This window comes from Halichoerus grypus, chromosome 15 (genome assembly GCF_964656455.1).
Source record: "Halichoerus grypus chromosome 15, mHalGry1.hap1.1, whole genome shotgun sequence".
Taxonomy (NCBI): domain Eukaryota; kingdom Metazoa; phylum Chordata; class Mammalia; order Carnivora; family Phocidae; genus Halichoerus; species Halichoerus grypus.
Genome location: NC_135726.1, coordinates 14,099,969 through 14,123,314, shown reverse-complemented (window position 1 = coordinate 14,123,314; position 23,346 = coordinate 14,099,969). Strand labels below are relative to the sequence as shown.

At 40.8% G+C, this 23,346-nt stretch overlaps 1 protein-coding gene across 1 annotated transcript in view; it reads left to right on the top strand.

The window, feature by feature from the left end:
* Window positions 1–23,346, top strand: part of PMFBP1 (polyamine modulated factor 1 binding protein 1) — a 44,155-nt gene that overhangs the window by 9,878 nt on the left and 10,931 nt on the right. Inside the window, exons 3-13 of the mRNA XM_078063533.1 lie at window positions 3,942–4,184; window positions 7,159–7,380; window positions 12,754–12,924; window positions 13,932–14,042; window positions 17,074–17,200; window positions 17,304–17,461; window positions 18,906–19,146; window positions 21,141–21,330; window positions 21,494–21,647; window positions 22,458–22,625; window positions 22,894–23,031. Of these exons, the coding sequence (XP_077919659.1) occupies window positions 3,942–4,184; window positions 7,159–7,380; window positions 12,754–12,924; window positions 13,932–14,042; window positions 17,074–17,200; window positions 17,304–17,461; window positions 18,906–19,146; window positions 21,141–21,330; window positions 21,494–21,647; window positions 22,458–22,625; window positions 22,894–23,031 (1,923 nt within the window). The remainder of the gene's footprint in view (window positions 1–3,941; window positions 4,185–7,158; window positions 7,381–12,753; window positions 12,925–13,931; window positions 14,043–17,073; window positions 17,201–17,303; window positions 17,462–18,905; window positions 19,147–21,140; window positions 21,331–21,493; window positions 21,648–22,457; window positions 22,626–22,893; window positions 23,032–23,346) is intronic.

Here is a 23,346-nt window from a genome sequence, read left to right as displayed (position 1 = left end):
TTAAGAAAAATAATCTTTTGAATACTTAAGGATAAATAAGTAGAAATTTAATAGGTCTCAAATAAGTCTAGGCATTTTTCCAAGACTTTGAAACTCGATTCCTCTAAACTCATAGGTGTCTATAGTGTACAAATGTTTAAAATTCTCATCCAAGGAAACTCAAGTTTCTCTGCATATATAAGCAGTTCTTGGATATTTGTAACCAGACAAATTTGGTCAGGTGCTATGTTTGCCCTGTACTAGAAGATTTGGATGAACTCACATCATCTGATTGGTCTATCATGTTACCTCAAACCAGAATTAAACCCAAAACATTCAACATGACCTCTGGGGAAGAGAAGTTACTAACAGTTCACCGGTATCACTGACAGGTTGCTAAGCTTTATACACACAGGAAAAGACATGTATCTTTTAAGCCAAAGAACGATTATGAACATACCTAAGAATAGATGATGTACCACATACGAGAAGGGGAAGCCCTAAAGAAAGGGTTTGGCATAAAAAAAAAAAAAAAAAAAAAAAAAGCCACTTCTTTCATTCTTTTGTATAATGAAGAGAAAACAGGGACATGAAAATAAGGTGAAGCTAAGAAAGAATGAAAAATAAAGAGACCACAGTTAGTTTTCAATTGAGTCAGTTTAATTGTCAGAGATCAAGTCAACTTCAACAAAGCCAAGAAAAACAGAATTTGGGCACAGTTTGATAAGGATTCTGCTTCACTAAAATAAGTCCTCTGAATTAACCCTACCCCACGATGTTCACTCCTTTGCTTTAGTTCTAACCGCATTAGGTATTTATTCTTGACCATGTCTTTTTCCTAGTAGCTTCCCACTGCCCAGCTTACCTGTGTAGTCAGAACTCTTGGGCTGTTGAGAACATCCCCCTATACTTGTATGTGTGCATGAGCACCCACACACATGCCACTCCCAAGTCCCTTCATGGATGACTTGTGAGAATAGCAACATTCTTATCTTGAAAAGAATGAGAACACTTAACTAGAAACATTTAATATAAATGTTGGCAATTATAGCTGCACAGAGTAAATACAAAATTCAGCATTGTCTGGCTTAAGAAAGAAGTATCATTAACTTCCCTCCAGCCACATACACCAGATCTTCAGGCCAAGAGTTCAGCTTCTCTCTGCCTAGGATTTCTTGCTGGTGACCATAGTGGTCCGTTTTAAGTCTTCTCATTGAGAATGAGCTGACACAATCAGCTGTTGTCTTTCTGGTTCTGAGCTGGGCTGAGCCTCCCTTATCTTACCTGAGCCACCCCCACTCACTCTCACTAGAGAAGATTTTCCCTCTTTTCAGTCCCAGCTCTCACAGAATTACTCTAATTAAAATTCCATCTTCAATTACTCAGACCAAAACCTTGGAGTCATCCTGCCTTGGATGACCATCATTTCCCACCATCCCACATCTAACACAGCCGCCAATCCCATGAGATCTACTTTTAAAATATATCCATGATCCGGCCATTTCTCCCAACTTCCAACTTGGTCCATGCCCCCATCCCTTCTTGCCTGGATTCTTGCAGCAGCCTCCTTGCTGGTCTCTCTGCTTTCATCTTTGCCCACCTACAGTTGATTTTCAGTAGAACAGCCAGTGTGTCCTTTGTAACAGCTAAGGGACATCATTTCACTTGTCTGTTCAGTAACCTCCAGTGTCCTTTTATCTCACTGAAAGGGAAAGTTAAGGTCTTTAGAATGGCCTACATGGCCCTAAAGGAGCTCACCTCCCTTTCCTTTCTCACCTCATCTGGTACCACTCTCCCCCCTTACTCTCTCTGCTCCAGCCAGAACAAAGTGGTTCCTCAGACACCACTGGGCACTTCCCACCTCCAGGCCCTAGCACTTGCTATTATCTCTCCCTGGAGTGTTCCTGCTGTACAAAGTGTCTTCTGTGTCTTCAAACTCCATGAAAATACTTAAATCAATATTACAGCTGCCTCCATGCAAGCATTCCTCATCTCTCTCCCCTGCTTTACTCTCCTCCATAGCGCTTGTTCCTTTTAATACACTACATAATTTACTTATTTAACTTGCTGCCTCCCACCTCCCCATAGATGCAAACTGCATGAAGGCAGGGATTCTGTCTGCTTTATACACTTCCATATCCCCATTACCTACTACAGTGCTTGACACACAGTAGGGGCACCGTGATGTTTGCTAAACAAATTAATTAAAGGAAAATATCACATCCATAAATGGCTACTATGCTAATGCTCGTAGCAGCAATATTCGTGATAGCCAAAAACTGAAACAATCCAAATGTCCATCAACTGGTGAACAGATAAACAAAATATGATATATTCAAACTATTCAGCAGTAAAAAAGAACAAAATACTGATTCTTGCTGTAGCTTGGATGAACCTTAAAACATTATGCTAAGTTAAAGAAGCCAGACACAAAAGATGACGTATTATACAATTTCATTTATATGAAATGTCTGGAAAGGGCAAACCCATAGAGGCAGAAAGCAGATTAGTGATTGCCTGGAGCTGGGGTAGGAACAAGAGTGACAAATGGGTGAGAGGGAATTTTTTTGAGGCGATGGAAATGTTGTAAAACCGGATTCTAATAATGGTTGCACAACTCCATAAATTTTCTACAAATCATTGAACTATATACTTACAGTGGTTAAATTTTATGATATACAAAGTATACCTCAATAAAACTGTAAAAAAAAGTTAATTTTTAGAAAGTTTGAAAGTACTCTGTTAATGAGGCCAAGGCCACAAGCTCAAATTTTGGGGAACCAGTGAGATTACCTATTCTCTATTTAATTTCCTACTTTCCTTCGATACCTAACTGTGTATAAACCTTTAGTCTAGGTCCTATAGAAGTGGACATGGCCCCTGCCCTCCAGGGGTTTATAATCTAATTAGAAGATAAGATACACAGAGGTCACTGCAATGCAAAGCAGAATGTGAAATGCCATATTAAAGACATGCCAATAAATATAGTATTGGTGCAAAGATGGCTTTGCAGGGAAAACAGGAAGAAGAGCAAAAATTGGACAGAATTTTAAAGAATAAGTAAGAAGATAATAAGCAGAGAAGGGAATTAAGGAATGCCCATGGGCCACCCTCTTCATCCACCTCTCTTTCACATGTCATCAGGGATGTTAGGCAAGAAAATATAGAAACTTCAGTGCAGAGACCTCACCTATACTGAAATAAACAACTCAGGGATGTATCCTACCAGCAGATACCTGTTACAAAGTAGGTGCTCAACATATGTTTACTGAATGAACGAATGAAAATGTAGGATGGGTCTAGCAGCATTTCAAGTTGATTGTGGATTGGCAGGAAGAGATCTCTCTCTCTCTCTCTCTCTCTCTCTCTCACACACACACACACACACACACACACACACATTCAGCATCTACAAGATCACATCTTCCTTCAGGAGGAGACAACAGAGTCAGTGCCCAGATATGCCTGAATAATCTCTGCCTCCCATTTCCCAGCCCTCCAGAAAGCTGTTTCCCTAAGAGCACACCCAAGAGTTTATCCTTTTATCTAAGTGTAAATCAAGTTTAGTCCAAGAACTCTGACCAGAAATCCATTGTGTTCTAGATCAACTGGGTTATCTTTAATTGTGAAGCCAAAAAAAATCATATTATTGTGTGTATCTTTATATAACTTCCTAGGTCCTTTAGGTGTATGTTTTTTCTTCTGGCCTAAATAATATGAATGGTAGATCTAACTAGTAGGAAAGAACTAGGATTTTTTTGTTCTTTCAAATCCTCCTTACAGGATGAAAATACAAAATGATGTTGCACTGTAGATAGAGTGACATATTTACTAAGTGCCCTGTGGATAAAAGGATGGATAGGTGGATGTCAATGGTTGAACAAATGAAAAAAATCAAAGAATGAATGCATACTTAGTGACAACCTAAAGTTTTTTTTCCATATATTCTATCTCAATTGTAGAACAAGAAACAAGCATTAGCATTCGAGGCGTCACGGATGGAGTTTGAGCCCAGTAAACAGTACCATCTGAGACAACTCCAACAACTCAAGAAAAAATTGCTAGCCCTTCAGCAAGAACTGGAGTTTCGCACTGAAGAGTTGCAGACTTCTTACTGCTCCCTCCTGCAGTATCAGTCTGTCCTAGAGAAGCAGACTTCTGACCTCGTTCTTCTCCACCATCACTGCAAACTGAAAGAAGATGAGGTATTGATACACTAACTATGGAAATGTCTCGTATGCCCATGTACCTGCAGAAATCAGGCCACACCTACTAGAAAGCAGACAGTGGCCTTACAGAGGAGAGCTTCTCAACATCTTGAGCAGGTTTTATCAACTTTCCCTCTTTAATTCTTAATCTTTTTGAAGCTGAACAGAGGGAACTAAAGAGAATGGCATAATTGGGTGAGAGCTCCAGTATCACTATATGTGGGACATGGGATGTTTGTGTCTGTGTGTGTGTGGTATGCACGTAGGTCCATCATTTCCATCCTATTATCATTGCAATTTAAATGCAAAAGACTCTAGGTCTCTGAGGGTTATAAAAAAAAGGTATAAAGTCCATTAAATGAAGCATTTTTAGAAAAATCAGATTTTGATAATATAAAAATTCCTAGCACTTGGATAGCTGATAAGATAACCAGACATTGAGTCTCAGTCGATCTTTGAGAGTACGAGATCAGTCATTTTTTTCAGGCTGGAGTTTTAGATCATATAGACTTAGGTATATTTTGGACATTCATTGCCATCCGTGTCCCAAGATAGTGCTATTTTTAAACCAGAAAGAGCATCCTTGTGGAATCCCGAGTAAATTCCAAAGACCAAACTATAGAACTTTAAACCAGCTGAGCAGTGGTAGTGCGAGCAGCAGTGAAACTGTGGGTTCTCAGTAATGAGACAGACAGCCTCCCCTGGCATTTTCTCCCTTGGCCTTTAGAGATAAAATTCCAAGGACTGTCTAGGATGGTGCTGTTGCTTAAGGACTAATTCCAGGAGCTTTATGAGGACTTAGAGGACTGTAGAATTTTTTTAAAGGGAATATCATGAGAATTTGCTGAACAGGATTGGGAGGGAAAGAAACCGAGAAAGGCTATCCTACAAAGTATAATCGAGGACTAAGCCTGTGAACACAAACCATAGTTTAATAAAACTAAAGCAGGGCTGTGTTAAAACCGGCCAGTTCCTAAACAAGAGTCCAGCCTGGATAGAGCAACCCTGAATTAGTTGGGATTGTGTTTGGCTGCATGGAACAAAAAACCCCAAGGTCATAGTGACTTTGGATAGTTTATTTCTCTGACATATACAGGAAGGCTGGAGATAGGTGGTCTAGGACTGTTAAGGGAACTGCATGTGTCATCAGGTACCTAGGGTCCTATCTTTTGGGTCCACCATCATCAGCTCAAAACTTCCATTTTCTAGATTCCCAAGGTGGCTGCTAGAGCTCCAACCATCACATCCTTGTTCCAAACAATCAGGTTGGGGGCAGGGAAGGAGGTGAGGGAAAAATGACACACTCTGCTCTTTTAAGGACACTTTCTAGAAGCCCCACACAACACTTTCATTTATGTATCATTGGCCAGAGTTAGTCACGTGGCTACAGCTAGTTCCTAGGAAGCCAAGGAAATGTATTTCAGTGACATGCACTGCTGTCCCAAATAAAGTAAAGGCTCAACTACTAAGGAGAAGGGGGAGAATTGCAGTGGGATCTGGTAACTAACAGTCACTGAAAATGATCTCAAGCTGGGAAAACATTGGAAAAAATTACTCTAGGCATTCCGCCAAGATTCCCCAATACTTTGTTGCACAGTAGCATCAAACTTCTGTGTGAGGTTAGGTTTCCCAACAGCAGAGCCTAAGACAAGGAGATGAATGTAAAGTAGTAATTCAAGAGGTGATCCCAGAGGGAGAGTGGAGAAGTGAGTCAAAAAAAAAGACAGGAGACCTATAAAGAAAATCAGTATTAAAATCACTGCCATGGGCCCCTGGGATTCAATCCCTCTGGAGAACTGGGGGAGGTAGTGTAGAACATGCCTCAGAGTGATCCCAGCTCACCCCCCAGGCATTGGTTGAAGGCTGCACCTGAGGGTGTTCACTCCCCCATACTTGTAACCTGCCTTGTCTTTCCTCTGCTGGAGTGGGCTCCTGAGGCCAGAGCATCCCTCCGGCAAAGAGTTGAAGATGCTTGTGGTTGGAATGGGTTTAGCCTTCAAAGGAATGGTGAGTGCCTCTGGAATGTGAGCGAGTCACTGATAGCTTCTGTTATAAACATTTGAATATAAAATATCCCTTCCCTCTTCCCCTTATCTGATCAACATCTCAAACTAAATGACCTTTTCCTAGGAGGCAGGCAGCAAGCATAATTAGCTTAGACCGACAGAACGAGTTCTATCCAAATTCTACACTGAACTATTTGAACCAAAATGAAACCTTCCTTGATGACCCTCCTGCTCTTAACTCCTTCAAACACGTGTAACTCTAGCCATACAGTTGAGCATACTCAGCTATATACAGTTATTTGCTAGTTATAAATCATATCTTCCCCAAATTGTAATAGTTTGTAAACTCTTTAAGGGAGCAGCCTATGTCTTACAGGTATATATCCCCTTAGCACCCAAGACATTGTTTATGAGCACTCAATAATTATCTGTCAGTTGATCGACTAATTAATCGATTAGGAAAAGAAGCAATCTAAATAAGAACTGTCCAAGTCCCAGAGGAACTTGAGGCTGTCCCCCCTCAATCTCTCAGGAACTTTGCTGTGTGCAGGAGGGGCTCCACATTTTCTAAATTAGATCTCTAGAGAATACCTAGAAAGGAAAGAATACTGGCATTTCAAGCCCTTAAAAAAAAAAAAATGGAGCTATTCAGACTCATTCCCATTAATCAACTAACAAGTCCTTGTTGACTTTTTACTACATGCCAGACAGAATGGAAAATAGATAATGGTCCCTGCCTTTAAGAAGCTTACCATCCAAATATGACAATCTTTTTGCTTTAATTCCTAATCATTAACATTCTGATATTATATATCATAGCTTTTAAATCTGTGCTGGGCTTATTATGTACATCTGGGTTTCTAGTGAAGACAGAAGACTCCTCTGCATGGGGTCCTTATAGCCATACCCTTTCCTCATATAGATGCTTCCATGAGTTCAGTGTGGTTTCATTCCTACACCAACAGGTGATTCTCTATGAGGAGGAAATGGGAAATCATAATGAGAACACAGGGAAGAAGCTCCATTTGGCACAAGAGCAACTTGCTTTGGCCGGGGACAAGATTGTCTCCCTAGAAAGGAGCTTAAGCCTCTACAGGGATAAATACCAGACTTCCCTGAGCAACATTGAGTTACTGGAGTGCCAAGTGAAGATGTTGGAGGGGGAGCTCAGCGGGATCGTCAGTCAGGTAGGACTCACACCTGGCCGCTCAGCCCAGGAGCTCCAGCAAGTGGGCATGCTCCCAGGTGGTCCCCGGGTAACAGTCCCTGCTTTCTCTGAGGGAGACCCAAACCTTCAACCAGATGTCATTCCTTCCCTTGAATTTTGTAGCCCTCAGCTTTCAATTTTCAGCCTTCACATCTCCTTTAAGATTCCTACTTAGGAATTTTGAGGCTCCTTAATTAATATAAAGTGCCAGCACTTCAAATAAGGCAAAAATCAAAATACCAAATGAGCTCTCAAATCTTCCATGTTCTCATGGGTGTCTGGCTGGGGGGCTCTTCTCGGTCGCAGGGCTCATGCAAACCATGATTTCAGGATCTAACAGGAGGTGAAACCCATGAAAGATAACAAAGCAGAGCCAAAATGCCTGAATCTTTCTTTTTCTTTTAATTGCTTTTTTTAATTACACAAGTAATACAACAATGTAGCTCCCTAGACAGAATCACAGAGATTAAATGTGAAAGTCTGCTTTCAGCCTCCTCTACCCTACTCTCCTCCCCCTAGGTAATTACTGGAATAATCTGTTGGGAATCTTCCTCAGTCTTCTGTTATACAATTACATATATAAATGGTTAGGGTTTTCTTTTTACATAAATGGGTCATTTTATAAATGTGGTTCTACACCTTGCTTTTTAAATGTATATCTTGACAATTTCTTTTAGTAACTACCTTGTATTCTGTGGTATGACTCTACCATCTACTGACCTATTTTGTCTATTACAAACAAGCTGTAACGGACATCCTTATTCCTATGGGATAATTTCCTGAAGTGGGATTGCTGGGTCAAGGAATATGCTTATTTTTAATGTTAAAGGATACTTCTAAATTGAATGCCAGAAAGATTCTACCAGTTTACACTTTTACCAACAATAATTAAGGGAACTTACTTCCCCAAACTCACATGGTATGTTTTCAGTCTTTTTAAGTTGTGCTAAACTGATGCAGGGGGAAAAAAAAAACAAGTTTTCTCATTACAGTTTTCATTTCCTTTATTTCAAACAGTTGTGAGTTGGGTTCCCCCAGGAAGCAGACTCTGAGACAGATTGGCATGCAGTACATTATTTTAGAGAGAGCCCTTGGTATCAACACCTGTAAAAGGAAGGAGAAGGAAGCAGGTTTGAGCAGAGGGAGAAGCTGAGCTGTGATGCAGCCCCAACAAAGGCCTCAGCCAAACTTGTGGGAGCTCTGGGGTGGGATGGACATACAAAGGGGTCCCAAATTAGGGAGAAGCGAGCTGGCCTTTTACCTCCATGTTGATCAGTTATGGATGTGAGCTGCCCCTAGGGAGAGGCATGACTTGGAGCCAAGCAGTTTTCTTCAGCCCAGGCAATCCCCAGAAAAGGCTGACAGCTGAGGGCTGTCTCAGCGCAGCACTCCCAGCAGCTGGAGGAGTAAGTCCCTCATTGCTGAAGGGGGCACATCACAGTGCCCACCACGCTAACAAAGTATTGAGCACTGTTCATGAGTGTATCAGTCATGTGGATTTCTTTTTGATGAATTTCTTGTTTAAATCTTTAACCTGTTTTTTATTGGGTATTTAGTCTTTTTATTACAGGTAATAATGTTTTACTACATATGTTACAGATATCTTCTCCCAGTTTGTAACTTTTCATTTTACTTTATTAATGATATTTGTTACCATACATAAATTTTTTACTTTTTATGGAGTTGAATCTTTCAGTCCTCCTTTATAGATTCTAGGTTTTCTTTCTCTTTTTTTTTAAGATTTATTTATGTATTAGAGAGAGAGAGAGCAGGAGAGGGGCAACGGGAGAGGAAGAGAATTCCAGACAGACTCCCCACCGAGCACGGAGCCCAATGGCTTGATCTCACGACCCCAAGATCATGACCCAAGCCAAAATCAAGAGTCAGATACCCAACCGACTGAGCCACCCAGGCACCCTTAGGTTTTATTTCTTGCTTAGGAAGACCTTTTCTACCCCCAATATTATAAAAGTTTACCTCATTTTTTTAGCACTTTTATATTTTTGTATTTCAGTTTTTATCTTTAGTCAATCTGGAATTGATATGGATGGATAGATTAGATAGATAGATAGATAGATAGATAGATAGATAGATAGATATGTAACCTACATATATATGTAGATATATAGCTATAGATACACATAATTACAAAAGGGGTCTCCAGCTGTCCCAGCTCTATTTGTTGAACACTTTCCCCACTGATTTGAATTGCCAGCTCAGTATATATGCTGATCCTTGTGTACACATGGCTCTTTCTCAACTCTGTTCTTCTGATCTATTTGCCAGTTTTTGCACCAAGATCACAGTTTTATAGTGACTTTAACTGATATGTTTTGATAGCTCTTCAGAGCAGGTCCTCCTTCCCTGTTCTTGACTTCCAAATATTTCTTGTCCATTTTTGTGCATCTTCTCTTGGTAAAATTGAGATTTATGTTCACTTACTTTCAAATTATATATTAATTTGGGGGAAATTAGCATATTCTATGGGGCATAGCATGCTTCTACTTTTATTTAAGTTTTCTTATGCACCCTTCAATAAGATTTTATACTTTTCTTTATAGATTTTACATATTTCTTGCTAAGTTTATTCCTAGCTGTATTACAGTTGTTATTGATTTTGTAAATGAGATCTTTTATACATTTAATTTTATTAACTATTACTGATGTATAGGATGTTCCATCACCTTATTAAACTCTCTGACCAGATTTTCAGTGGACTGCTTGGTATTTCTAAATTGCTTTCCTTTTCAACATTAATACAACTTATTTTTCATCTTACTGCATTGACCAGGACCCCCCAGAACAATGTAGAATTATAACATCCTTGCCTTGCTTCTCATTTTAAAGGAAATGTTTCTAGTATTTCACTATTAAGTATAATGTTTATTCTTGGCTGTTTGTTAATACTCTCTTTCAAGTTGAAGGTGTGACTGTCTATATGTAGTTTATCGATAATTTTTGTCAGGAATGAATGTTGAACTTTATCAGGTGTTTTTGTTAGCAGCTATCAAGGTTATCATAGAGGTTTTTTTTCTTTAATGAAGTGAATTGCATTAATAGATTTTCGTTTATTGGACAATCTCTATGTTCCTGAAATAAACCTTACTTGATCATGATATATTATTATTTTATTTTATTTATTATTTTGCTTTATTTTAATAATAATATATCATTATATTACAATAAATGCTATACTAAATTTCCTAAAGTTTTATTTTTTGTATCTATTTTCAGAAATGAGATTAGTTTGATCACTGAAATTCTTGTTCTCTCATCTCATATTAGTGTCTGGATTATGCTACCCTAATATAAATGAGTTGAAAGGTTTTTATTTCTCTTTTAATCTCTGGAACTGTTTATATAACATATAAAATATGCATTTCTTTAAGATTACAAATAAAACCAACTTTTAATCATTACTTAAGCAGTATACTCCACCTCTTCTAAATTCTTGGACTTGTTAATTCTTTCAGAAACAATGGTGAGTGGTTAGATTTCTCAGTATTCACATGTCTGAACAAGACTGTCTTCATTCCTAATTGCTAGTTTTGCTGGGTATACAAACTTTCAGAAACACCTTCCTTTAAGTCTTTGAAGTTATTGCTGCATCGTCTTGTACCATCCAGTATTAAAGAGGAATTGTTAGATTTTGGTGTTTCTCATTTTTTGTAAGTCATCAGTCTTATCTCTTTGATTTCTAGAGGATTTTAGACTCAAGGTTTCCTAGTTTATTTTTCATTAAGCCTCTCAACATTTAACTGACCCTTTTAATCTGAAGATTATAATTTCTTCAATCCAGGGAATTTTTCTTCTGTTACTTTTAAATTAATTTCTATTTTTCATCCTGTAGTATTAAGACATTGGACCTGTAGATATCATCTTTCTGTTCCTTAACTTTTCTATTGTTTTCCATTCCTTTGCCCACTTACACACTAACTTATTTATAAGAATATTATTTATGGTCAGTTTTAGATTTCTCACTGACCCTTCTGCAGCTTGCTCATGGGTAGCTTTCATGCTCAGTGAACATAAACTATTTCTTTTTTTTTAATTTTATTTTATTATGTTATGTTAGTCACCATACAATACATCATTAGTTTTTCATAAACTATTTCTAACTGTGCCTGAAAAAACCCAGTTAGGGAAACAAGTTTAATGGGGAAAGATCTACTCTCCAAACTGGAACTCTTTGCTCTTTTCTGGCTATCTAAATCAGTTCACTTCATTGTTAGTGCAGACCCATGTGCATGTAGTAATCTTCATGCATGATTTCAGATGACCTAGAGAAAGACATTTTTTTAAATGGTTCTAGGAAAGCGGGCATACTCATGCTGATGGGAGTGCCAGTTAGTATAATTTCTTGAAGGATAATTGTGTAATATCTATCAAATTTTTAAATATGTCTTATCAGTCCTACTTCATGAATTTAATCCATACATATAGCAGAATAGGTACTCAAAGACTTATGTGCAAAAATATTCATTTCAGCTTCATTTTAGAAAAAAACTTGGAAACAGCCTGTATTCCTATCAATAGGAGACTGGATAAACACAATTACAAGCAATTTAAAAGAGCTAAAAGTACATGTACTAACCTGGATAAATCTCTAAGACATCTTTTTGAGTGAGAAAAAATCTATTTTTATATTTTAAAAGGACAACATAATATTATCTGTATTCTACAGATTCCTTTATATGTATGTAAGTGTATAAAGTTCTAGAACTTTATCTATATGACAAATTGTCATCTCTGGAGAACACAGCAAGTATGGGATTAGAGGTAATATAGTCAAAGAGAAATTTAGACTTGCCTACAATGTTATGTTTTAGAAAGATAACATACATATATATGTATTACTTGTGCAATTTGAAATTAATTTTAAAAGAAAGGTCAGATAAATATACAAGTAACAATATGGAAATTATCCTAAATAAATTGTCAAGTGAAAACATAATGTTAGAATAGCGTTTTAGAAAACTTTCATTTGTGTAGGGGAAAAAAATAAGGGGGCATATACACATGTATATATGCACATACAAAGATGCATAAAATATCCCTGGAAGGATACCCCCCAAAATTGGTAACATAGACTGTCACAGAGGAGAGGACTTGAGTCATGGAGGGTCAAGATGGAGGAAGACTAACTTTTCAGTATGTTCTCTTGTGAACTGTTTGAGCTTTTTACCATGCGTATGCACTTGTTAATTTTTTCTTTTATTAAGAAAGATAAGATTCACATATGTGAACATGAACTTTCAGAATATAGACCTAAGAGATTTTCCATGCTCATGGCATTCTGAAGTTAACTCAAATAGTATGAATAAAACCAACTCATTATTTCCAAATATCCCAGGAGCCTGAGAACAAGGGTGATCATTCAAAGGTGCGTATATACACGTCTTCCTGCATGATTCAAGAGCATCAGGAGACCCTGAAACGACTGTCTGAAGTCTGGCAAAAGGTGTCTGAACAGGATGATCTAATCCAGGAACTTCGAAATAAACTAGCCTGCAGTAACGTTTTGGTAAGTGACTTCTAGAATATTTTTCTGAGAGACCAAAAATAAAGCCATGAGGAAAGAAAGGAGGGAAAAATAGTCACCTAAAGTAATTTCTGTCAGCAAAATTCCTCAAATGTCTTATATATACTTACCCCCACCTTTTGTTCATATTCTCCATAGTTGCATGCCCCCAACCCACACTAAGTTTGAGATTCTAAAGAGACTTAAAATCTTCACAACAACCTAAGTGCTCATCAATAGGGAAATGGTTGAAGAGATTTTTTTAAGTGGTTAAAGAAATATCCATATTAAAAAAAAAAAAGAAATATCCATACTGTGGAATAATATGCAGGCACAAAAAAGGATTAAGCAGACTATAAGAACTAAATGGAAGGATCTTAGTGATATATTGTTGAGAAAAGGTTGCAAAATCCTATGTATAGTTCAATTCCACTTTTATTTTTTAAAGTCTTTGATTATAGTATAGAAGTACCTACTGTAAATTGCCTGTAGCGCACTGCCCCCTAGTAGAAATGAGAGTGGAGAGTAATTGGAGAGATTTCACTTATTTTTGATGCTTGGGTTTTGTTTGAATTATTTTCAACCAAGAACAAAAATTTCATGATTTTTAATTTTTTTTAAAGTCCATACATATCCACGCACTCCATAAAGAACTTCCTTCTTTAATTCTTGAACTTTGAATCCCGTCCTCTGATAGATTAGATGTCTTTCCATCACAGCTTTTAAAGAACCTTCTGCCTCATAAACTGGACCACACAGAGGTTCAGGAAGGAGTCCAAAATGTGGACACGGGCAGACTCCAGACAAACCACTGTCTATGCCTTACTGAACTTTGATACAAGATTGAGAACCTAATTCTTTCTCCGTTGCAAGCCCACAGGAAGTATGTGATGGATTACATAATATTACAACAAACTTAGGCTGAAAAAAGGAGCACCCTGCCAAAATAGTACTAGTAATAATCACATTACATTGATCATTCAGCATAACTGACCTACACTCATTTGCAGGTTCTAGAGCGTGAAGAGGCTTTGATAAAATTACAAGCGGACTTTGCTTCCTATACAGCCACCCACAGACATCCTCCTAGTTCCTCAGAAGATTGTGAAGACATTAAAAAGGTGGGAGAACTTTTGCTTATTTATGCCTGGGGGGATCGAGTTGAGTTGGGTTTGATTCTGGGTTTTCTCACTTATTTTTTATTTTTACATAATATTTTTATATTTGTGTGACCTTGATTGGCCCTGCTACAAGGATACTGTATGTAATGTATGCCAAGTCCCAAGGAATATGTCTGGCAGTATTCAGTTTTAAAGCCGAATTTTGGAATTGCACCTGCTTCTTAACCCCCTCTCAACAGTATGCCCAAACAAGACACAGACTCTGGTTGGCTTGCTGGGTTCAAAATGACCATCCAGCTTTCTAGTTTCTAGTTGGAGTTGAACCAAATTTAGGAAAGACTATTTATTCAAATTTAGTCCTTCAAAAACTCAATATTTTCAAAATTCAAAGCCATCTCAAAAATTGATTCTAATAGTGAATAAGCATTTAAACCATGTAAACAAATGGCAAGATTTGACCAACCAATAGTCAAAACTATGTTCAGTGCTATCCTAGGTGAGATCTTTTTTTTAATTTTTATTTTTATTCCAGTTAGTTAACATACAGTGTTATATTAGTTTCAAGTATACAATATAATGATTCAACAATTCCATACATCACCCGGTGCTTATCATGACAAGTGCACTCCTTAATCTTCATCACCTATTTAACCCATCCCTTCACCCACCTCCCCTCTGGTAACCTTCAATTTCTTCTCTATAATTAAGAGTCTGTTTCTTGATTTGTCTCTCTTTTTTTTCCCTTTGCTCATTTGTTTTGTTTCTTAAATTCCACATATGAGTGAAATCATATGGTACTTGTCTTTCTCTAACTGACTTATTTTACTTAGGATAATGCTCTTTAGCTCTATCCACATCATTGCAAATGGCAAGATTTCATTCTTTTTGTGGCTGAATTATATTCCTATATATATATATATATATATATAGGAATATAATGTATATATATATATATATATACACCACATCTTCTTTATCCATTCATCAATTGATGGACATGTGGGCTGCTTTCATATCTTAGCTATTTGTAAATGAACCTGCAATAAACATTGAGGTGCATGTTTCCCTTTGAATTCGTGTTCTTGTATTCTTTGGGTAAATATCCAGTAGTGAGATTGCTGGCTCATAAGGTAGTTCTATGTTTAAGTTTTTGAGGAAACTCCATACTGTTTTCCACAGTGAGTGCATCAGTTTGCATTTCCTAGGTGAGATCTCAAGTCAGTCGTACCTGAACCTGAAGTCCAAGGCAAAGCTAGCCACCTGAGGCCACACTGTGGGCAGGCTTGCTAGTCCTGAAATAGCAGCAAAGGGGGTGTGGCAAAGAGAGTAAACAACACATATAAGCTCTCCAAGCATCCCTTAGTGCAGGGACAGAGACTCCTCTTTCCAGGACTCTCTGATGCAGAAAGTTTGAGTGAATGAGGAATCAATATTGAATTTTGGAGTTCCTCCTGGGACATCTGTCAATATTTATTTTAAAGGTCAGTTCCATGTTATTCACGTCCTCACCTATAGCAAGATCTCATAACACTCCCATTTTTTGTCTGAAAAATGTCTTTATTTCTCCCATACTCTTTTATTTTTTGCATAGTGGCTAAAAACACGTAACATTAAATTTGCCATGGTAATCACATTTAAGTGTACATTTCAGTCATGATATTTACGCTGTTGTGCAGCAGTTCTCTAGAACTTTTTCATCTTGCAAAACTGAAACTCTATATTGACTAAACACTAATGCCTCTTTACCACACCATTTTTTTAAATGATGCAGACTTCCCCAAGAAACAGCATACACTCTTCCCTGCCATTTTATGTGTCCTATCCAATGCTTTTGTGGAACCTGGATATTCTATTAGGATGGAACTACCCAGGTCACAATTAATACCAGAACTCAGCTGGCCTGGCATAGAGTGAGCTTTTGAGCCCCTGCAGTGCCCACACCTGGGTCATATGGTGACTTCCCTATATTTCTCCAGCTGTCCCCCTGTCTTCATGCTGCAGTCCTCCCTTACTGTCAACTCTGAAATCACATAACTATCCCTTGATGCCCAGATGACTAACTGCTCCTCCTCAGCCATGTGTTCTACCCTCTCTTAGTTATAGCCATTCCCTTCTCCTTCAGAGTAGAAGCCAAAGTCCTTGCCGAAGGACTACAAGCCCCCCATGATGTGATCACCCACTAGCCTCTCACCTCATGCCTCCTACTGTCTCCATCGCTCACCCCTCTAACTACATGCCCCCCGCCCCATGTTCTCTCTCCAGAGTCTGGTCACTGGCTAGCTCCCCTGTCTGCAGATACCTACAGATACTACAACACTACAACATGGCTCAGTCTCTCACTTCCAGCAGGCCCTTGCTTAGAGGCACCTTCTCAGTGGGGCCAAACTCTCCATTCTGTTTCTAATGGCAACGCTCTCCCCCCATACACCTCTATTCTCCTTTTGCTGTTCTTTTCTTCTATAGCACCTGTCAACTGTTAACATTTTCAACAAGTGACTACTTATGCTCTTTGTCTGTCTCACCCCACTATAAGGTCAGCTCCATGGGGTCAAGTATATGTTTCTGTGTTTCTTATTCCACTGTCCCCAGCACCTAGGACAGTGCCTGGCACATAGTAGGTGTTCCATCAATGACTGTTGATTGTTGTAGGGCAGAAGGAGTGGTGGCTTTTGTGCACATTCTGTATGAGGGTGATAAGTCTGCCATATCCGTTTTTAAATTATTTTCATTTGTTTAATTGAGATACAATTAACACACCCTAAAAGTCACTATGTAAAGTGTACAATTCAGTGGTTTTTAAATAGTCACAAGGTTGGGCAACCATCCCCACTAATTCCAGAATATTTTCACTACTCCCAGAAGAAACCCTGGCTGCATGAGCAGTCATTCCCCCTCCTCCCCGCCTCAGCCCCTAGCACCTACTACTCCCCTCTCTGTCTCTCTGGATTTGCCAATTCCAGACATTCGGCATTTTAGAAAGCATTCTTCCCCCATGTCCTCATCCTGCCCTGCTCCTGTCTTACCTGCCCAGATACTGAAGCACTTGCAGGAGCAGAAAGACAGCCAGTGCCTGCATGTGGAGGAGTACCAGAACCTGGTGAAGGACTTGCGCATGGAGCTAGAGGCCGTGTCAGAGCAGAAGAAAAACATCATGAAGGGTAAACCAGGAGCAGGGGGCTGGGGGAGGGGGCAGCGGGGAGAGGCAGAAGGAAGCCGGAGCTCTCTTCTGAGCAAGGAGCACTCTGTCCCTTCCCGCCATAGACATGATGAAGCTGGAGCTGGACTTGCATGGGCTGCGGGAGGAGACATCTGCCCACATGGAGAGGAAGGATAAGGAGGCTGCCATCCTGCAACGGCGGCTGCAGGAGCTACAGACGCAGTTCACGGAGACCCAGAAGCTGGGCTTGAAGAAAGACAAGGTAGGACAAGAGGAGCTCTCTGCTTAGAACCTCCAACAGCACAGGTGTGAGGGCAGACCTTGGCCAGAGCTGGCCCTGCAGCTCTGCACCCACTGGGATTGCCTGGGCAACATCAACACATGAACAATGAGACTGCAGGTTCTTTAGGCCCAGAGGCAGTTCTGAGCACTTCTTTGGGACTTTTCATAGCACATAATAAATAAATAAAATACCCATTGTCCAAGGACCTTAATAGAGATGTTGACTCTATAAGAGGTTCTTCCCCAGCCCTGCAACATAGAGAGTTTGGGACACACTTGCATTGTTCTTTTATGCTTTTGTTTATGCTTGATAGTGGAAAGAAATGCTTTAAATATTGTGTAGCCTTATTAAGAACTTCAAGTGAATTTCAATATATAAAATGACAAATATCTTATGAATATGCATATCCGGCAGTTTGAAAATATTAATGGAACTATGCCCTAGAAGATCTGTAGTTGCCAATATAAATCAACGTCCTGGAAAAGCCTAGGAATGGAAGTAAGGACAGAAAGGTTGTAAAACCAATGCAAGTTTGTGTAGTCAGCACAGTTCCAACTCTACACTTTTATCAGAGATAGCAGAAATCGTCCAACTGATTGACTGGCTGGTCATTCAGGCTCCCTATTTGAAGGTTCAGAGGGGATCCATTAGGAAAAATGGAAGTATCCGGAGAGATAACCACATGCCGCCAGGAGTCTGGCTGAGAAAACAGCTTTGAGTAATTCATATATTCATTCAACCAGTATTTTTGAGCTCCTGTGATAAGCCAAGCACCATTCTAGGCATTAAGAATATAATAACACATGCAACATTCCTACTCCCCTGGAGCTTACATTCTAGTACAGAGAGACAGACAATAAACAAATCACAAAACTAATATATAATGTAATGCCAGGTACTGATAAATTCCTCCAACAGTTTGGTAGCTGTTTCACACAGGGTGGTCATTTGGGCAGAGATTTGAATGAAGTGAGGGAGCTACCCAGGCAGAGGTCTTGAGGAAAAATATTCCAAGCAGAGGGAGTAGCAAGTGCGAGAGCCCTCAGGTAGGAGTCTGCTTAGAATATTCCAGGAGACAAGCTGAAGCCAGGAGGGATAGGGGTGGCAAGAGGTAAGGTCAGACCAGATCATGAGCATCCCAGCAGGTTGCTGTAAGGACAGTGGCCAGTGGAGGCTTTTTGGAGCCAGTGGAGGGTTTTGAGGAAAGGCAGAACAAGATCTGACTTAGGTTTTTAGCAGGCAGAACAAGATCTGGCTGCTGTGTTGGGAACGGCCTGACTTGAGGCAGGGAGCAGAGGTAGGAGACTATGTGATACCCAGGCAAGAGAAGCTAGTGGCTAGAGAGGGCTCAGGACAATCTGTACCTGGCTTCCCTGGGTCGCTCTTCAGGCATTTATCAGCGGTCACCCTTTGCTTTCTTTAGCTCCTCCAAGAGAAAGACGAAATGCTGCATGAGCTCGAGAGGGAACTGGCACAGGTTCAGAACAGCCTCATGAGAAAGGAGATGGAGTTGGAGAAGCAGCAACGAATGACAACAGAACTTGAAATCACCCTCCAGGAGGTGAAGCAGGATAAGTCCAGGGCAGAGTGTGGGGCCCTGCGAGCTGAAATCCAGAAGCTGAAGGACTGTCTCGAAGATGCCCAACAGCAACAGAAGCTGGCTGGTGAGGCCCCCGGCAGACAGGAGTCCCCACCACACTTCAAACCCTCAGGGCTAGAGCAGTCCCCCCTCTTTCTCTGAATGGCCACTTCCTGCTCCTTTCCCCACTCCTCTCTCCAGACCTTCTCCTGATCTCATGGCACATCTCACAGGGATCACAATGCCCTCGCGAGCTCCTACACTCACCCCTAACTGGGAAGGTGAACTGCTGAACGCACACGCCCGCTGTTTTCCCAGCAGCCTTCACTGAAGTTCACCTTTCCCCATCACAGGGAGGACAGGGCTCAGTACTTTGCTTCTGTGCACTGTGTTCCTCCCCATCTTCTCCAGGACCTTCGTCACACAATTTACTCTTCCCTCCCTTAGACACCTTCTCTCCCCTTCGTTGCTTCCCAACACATTCTTTTCTGTGCAGCCTGCGCTGCGGATCATGTCCTTGCTCCTCTGCTGAAATTGATTTCTCAGAGGTCACCGATAACTTCTTGCCCTGGGCATGGACTTTCCCTTGCGGGGATGAAAACGATCAGAAATTAGGTACTGGTAATGGTTGCATACCTTTGTGAGTATTGCAGAAACCACTGACCTGTATGCTTTAAAGGGTTAAATGTTATGTTAGGTGAGTGACATGTCAGTTTGGGGGGGAAGGTCCATACTGTGGCCTCCTTCCCCACCCTCCTTTAACTGTGTGTGTCTGGATGTGTTGTTGGCCTCCCACACTCAACAATTGTTTCCCATTTTGGAGATGTAACAGGTCCCTTCTTCTTTCACAAATCTCATTGTTTCCTCTTTTCCCTCCTTCTCTGACAGTAGTCATCCCTCCCTTAAACTCTGCCCTCCCCCCTCTACTCTCTTTCTCAGCACAACTCCAAAACCTAGAGCCCCAGCCCAACTTGGCACCTGTGGTCACTCCTGTCTTTAGAGAGTAGCTCCGCCTGGGCAACTCACCTTCCCCTCTAACTCAGCATTCCCCAAACTGAACTTTCTCTTCCCTGCTTAGAAAAGAAATTCCTCCTCCTTCTTCCAAGGTATATCATTATTTCTGCAGTGACACCATCTTTCTTCCAGTATCCCAGGCTGAAAAATGGAGACAAGGGTGATATTTAAAAGAGAAACAATAGTTGAAACTTTAGGATATAGGAACATATTTGGTGTGGAGAAACTCCAGTAAACAACTTATCTGATGTTTCTCCCTTTATACCCAGTAGGGGCAAGGGTAGGGACTAAAAGGATATTGTAGGAAGTCTTTCTCCATTTAATACATTCCAATTTTCCTAAAATACTCTTTATGCCAGGTCTCTGCTCAAGAACCCACTAAATTAACTCTGAACATTTCTCTCTGACTTTCAAAATCCTCCAAAACCCCCTCCTATCCATGCACTCACTCAGCGGTCTCCCAGCACTCCTTCCCATTTTCCTTTCCAGTCAAGCCAATCTCTTCCCATCCTCTTCCCACTTGCCTCTCCCATTCCATTCCTATGCACTTGCTCTAACATTCCCCCCATCTGGAATTCCCTTCCTCCTCCTTTTTCTCAGGCCCAGCGCCATCTCTGTTCCTCCGTAAGTCCATCCCCGACTGTTCTCACCCACATTGACCTTGCTTCACAGGAGTTCGCTGTGAGTGCACACTTCACATGACTGTGTTCTCTATGTCATGTGGGCCAGTTATGTCTCCCTCGCAAGACTCTAAACTCCGTTAGGGTCAGGATTTGTCCCTAACGACAGGATGAGTCACGTAAGAGATACTGAGCAATTTATATTGATTTGTTTAACTTTAGTCCAGAAGCAGTCCACGGCTCAGGGATAGCTGAAGACAGATAATTTAACAGGGCTCCTTAGGAGTGATAATGAGATGGAGAGAAAAGAGAAAAGGTTGGAAATTGAAGTAGGTCACAAAATGAAGGAGCAGACTTTTTAACTGGTCTTATTTGAGAGTCTGATCTTCACACACACCCCCTTCTCCCATGTACATGTGCCTGACTTGTCTGCTGGCTTCTACAGCTCAGCAAGCTGCCCAGTACAAAGAAGAGACCCTTCTGGCAAAGAGTAACCTGGAGGATGCACAGAGGAAACTGCAAAGCTACCTTTTCCTGGAGAAGCAGAAGACGGAGACCATTCAGGAGCTGCAGAGAGAACTTCAGAAGCTGCAGAAGGATTCCTTGATGGCTGGAGAGGAACTCGCACCCAACAGGTACCACCGTGTCAGCTCCAGAGAGAGGCTCTGTCTCTGGTGAGCCAGTCTGGACACGGCAGCAGCTGCCTGGGAATGAGATAACAAGCCCCATGCAGCCGGCTCACCATCTGCCTACACAGACACCAGAGTCTGTCTTCCTGTTGTTGCCATTTTGCTTTAGGAAGCGGATAGAGGAGCTGACATTAGAACTCTCTGAGGCCCGGAGGAAGCTTGAAAGTTCAGAAAAGGAGAAGAGGCAGTTTCAGAAGACAACGACTGAGCAGGATATGAAGCTGAATGAACTGCTAGATCGTCTAAAACTCCTTCAACACCAGGTATAAAGGGCAAGTACGCTGCCAGCCCAAGCATCTGCTCTACTTGAGATTAAATATATTAGTCTTTATTTGGGAAGATGCCACCACCAATCCATTCAAACTAATTGTCCAGAATTTGTGTTAGAATGCTAAGCCAGCCTATCAGCTTTGATTCCCATGACTGATAATAAGCATTTTCAAGGGCTAAGCTTAAAAACAGTCAGAGGACAATGCTGGGTTTTTTTTATAGGATTCGAAACCTATCCTTGTCAGTCATTTTAAAGTTTTTGATCTCTGAATTATTCTTTCTGTGCTTTTCTAAGATTTTTTTAAAATTTATTCAAAGAGCTTTTTATGTGGAAATATTTGGTAAGTGGGAGAGAAGGTTGATGCTGTGGGAAGGTTGGTATATCTAATTAGACAAAAAAAAATATTGCTGAACATCTGAGGAAACTTTTTTTATTATCTATGCTAAAAAACCAAGGAGTTGCCCTCATATTTATCTCAGCCATTTTCTTTGTCTGGGGGCGTGGGTGTTGTTTTGTTTTTTCAAAAATATACAGCCTAAGACTGTCTTTCAGGACAGTGTTTTAAAAAAAAGAAAGAAAGAAAGAAAAAGAAAAACAGGGTTTATTTATTTATTTATGTGAGAGAGCAAGCACAAGTGGGGGCAGGAGCCAAGGGAGAGGGAGAAGCAGGCTCCCTGCAGAGCAGGGAGCCGGATGTGGGGCTTGATTCCAGGACCCCGGGATCATGACCTGAGCCGAAGGCAGCCTCTTAGCTGACTGAGCCACCCAGGTGCCCTCTTTCAGGCCAGTCTTTATTTCTCAGCACAGAGAGCAAGCCTCCACCAAAAGCAGTCTAACAGAGGAGCTTCAGGAGGTGACAAGATTACTGGAGGAGAAACGGGAGCAGTTGAAAAAGAGCAAAGAGCAGGAGAAGTTGCTGGAGCAAGAGCTTGAGACATTCCGACAGGAGGAAAAAAAGAAAGAAAAAATGGTGAGAAGGAGAGTCCAGAAGAGCTGGGTTCATGAATCCAGGGCAAGGCTTGAGCCCCACTGAGCCTGGCAGGATACAGAGGCCGTGGGGGCTCAAACCTTAGGAGAGAAGGGAGGGAAGGTAAGAAAGGCAAGTGAGCAGGAGAGAGAAGGCCCAAGACACCACAGGCTGCAGCATGGAGTTGTGGGCATGGGCAGGAGGAGCAGGCTTCTATGGGAGCCTGAGGTAACACCTCTTTTCTGGGCTTTGTTCTCTAATGGGGGAGCAGACAAAGGAAAATTTGAGGATGTTGGAGGAGGAAAATGAGACTGTCAAAGCACAGTTGATGCAATGTTCCACGCAGCTGGAGTCCTCTCTCAGCAAACAAAACGCCTCCCAGCAAGTCATCCAAGAGCTAAATAATGAGGTGAGTTGACAGAAACCCTGAGGGAGTGAGAAACTTGGACCCTGGGACCCTTGACCTGAAATCAGAACTTATCTCTCCTCCACCACAGAAATGCAGCTAAATGCCCAGCCCACGTGCATCCCGTGGTGCCTCTAACTCCACTTCTCTCCTTGAAGTGGGGGTAACCCTCCTGCACCCGCTTGCTTAGCCAAAGAAATGTTTCTTCCACTTGTGGAAGGTCTTATGTGATATCTGCTGGAGCTCCCAAACTTCCTGGGCTTTGGCAGCAATATTCCACAGCAACATTTCAGGCAAGACTTGAGTGAGTCCACTGTT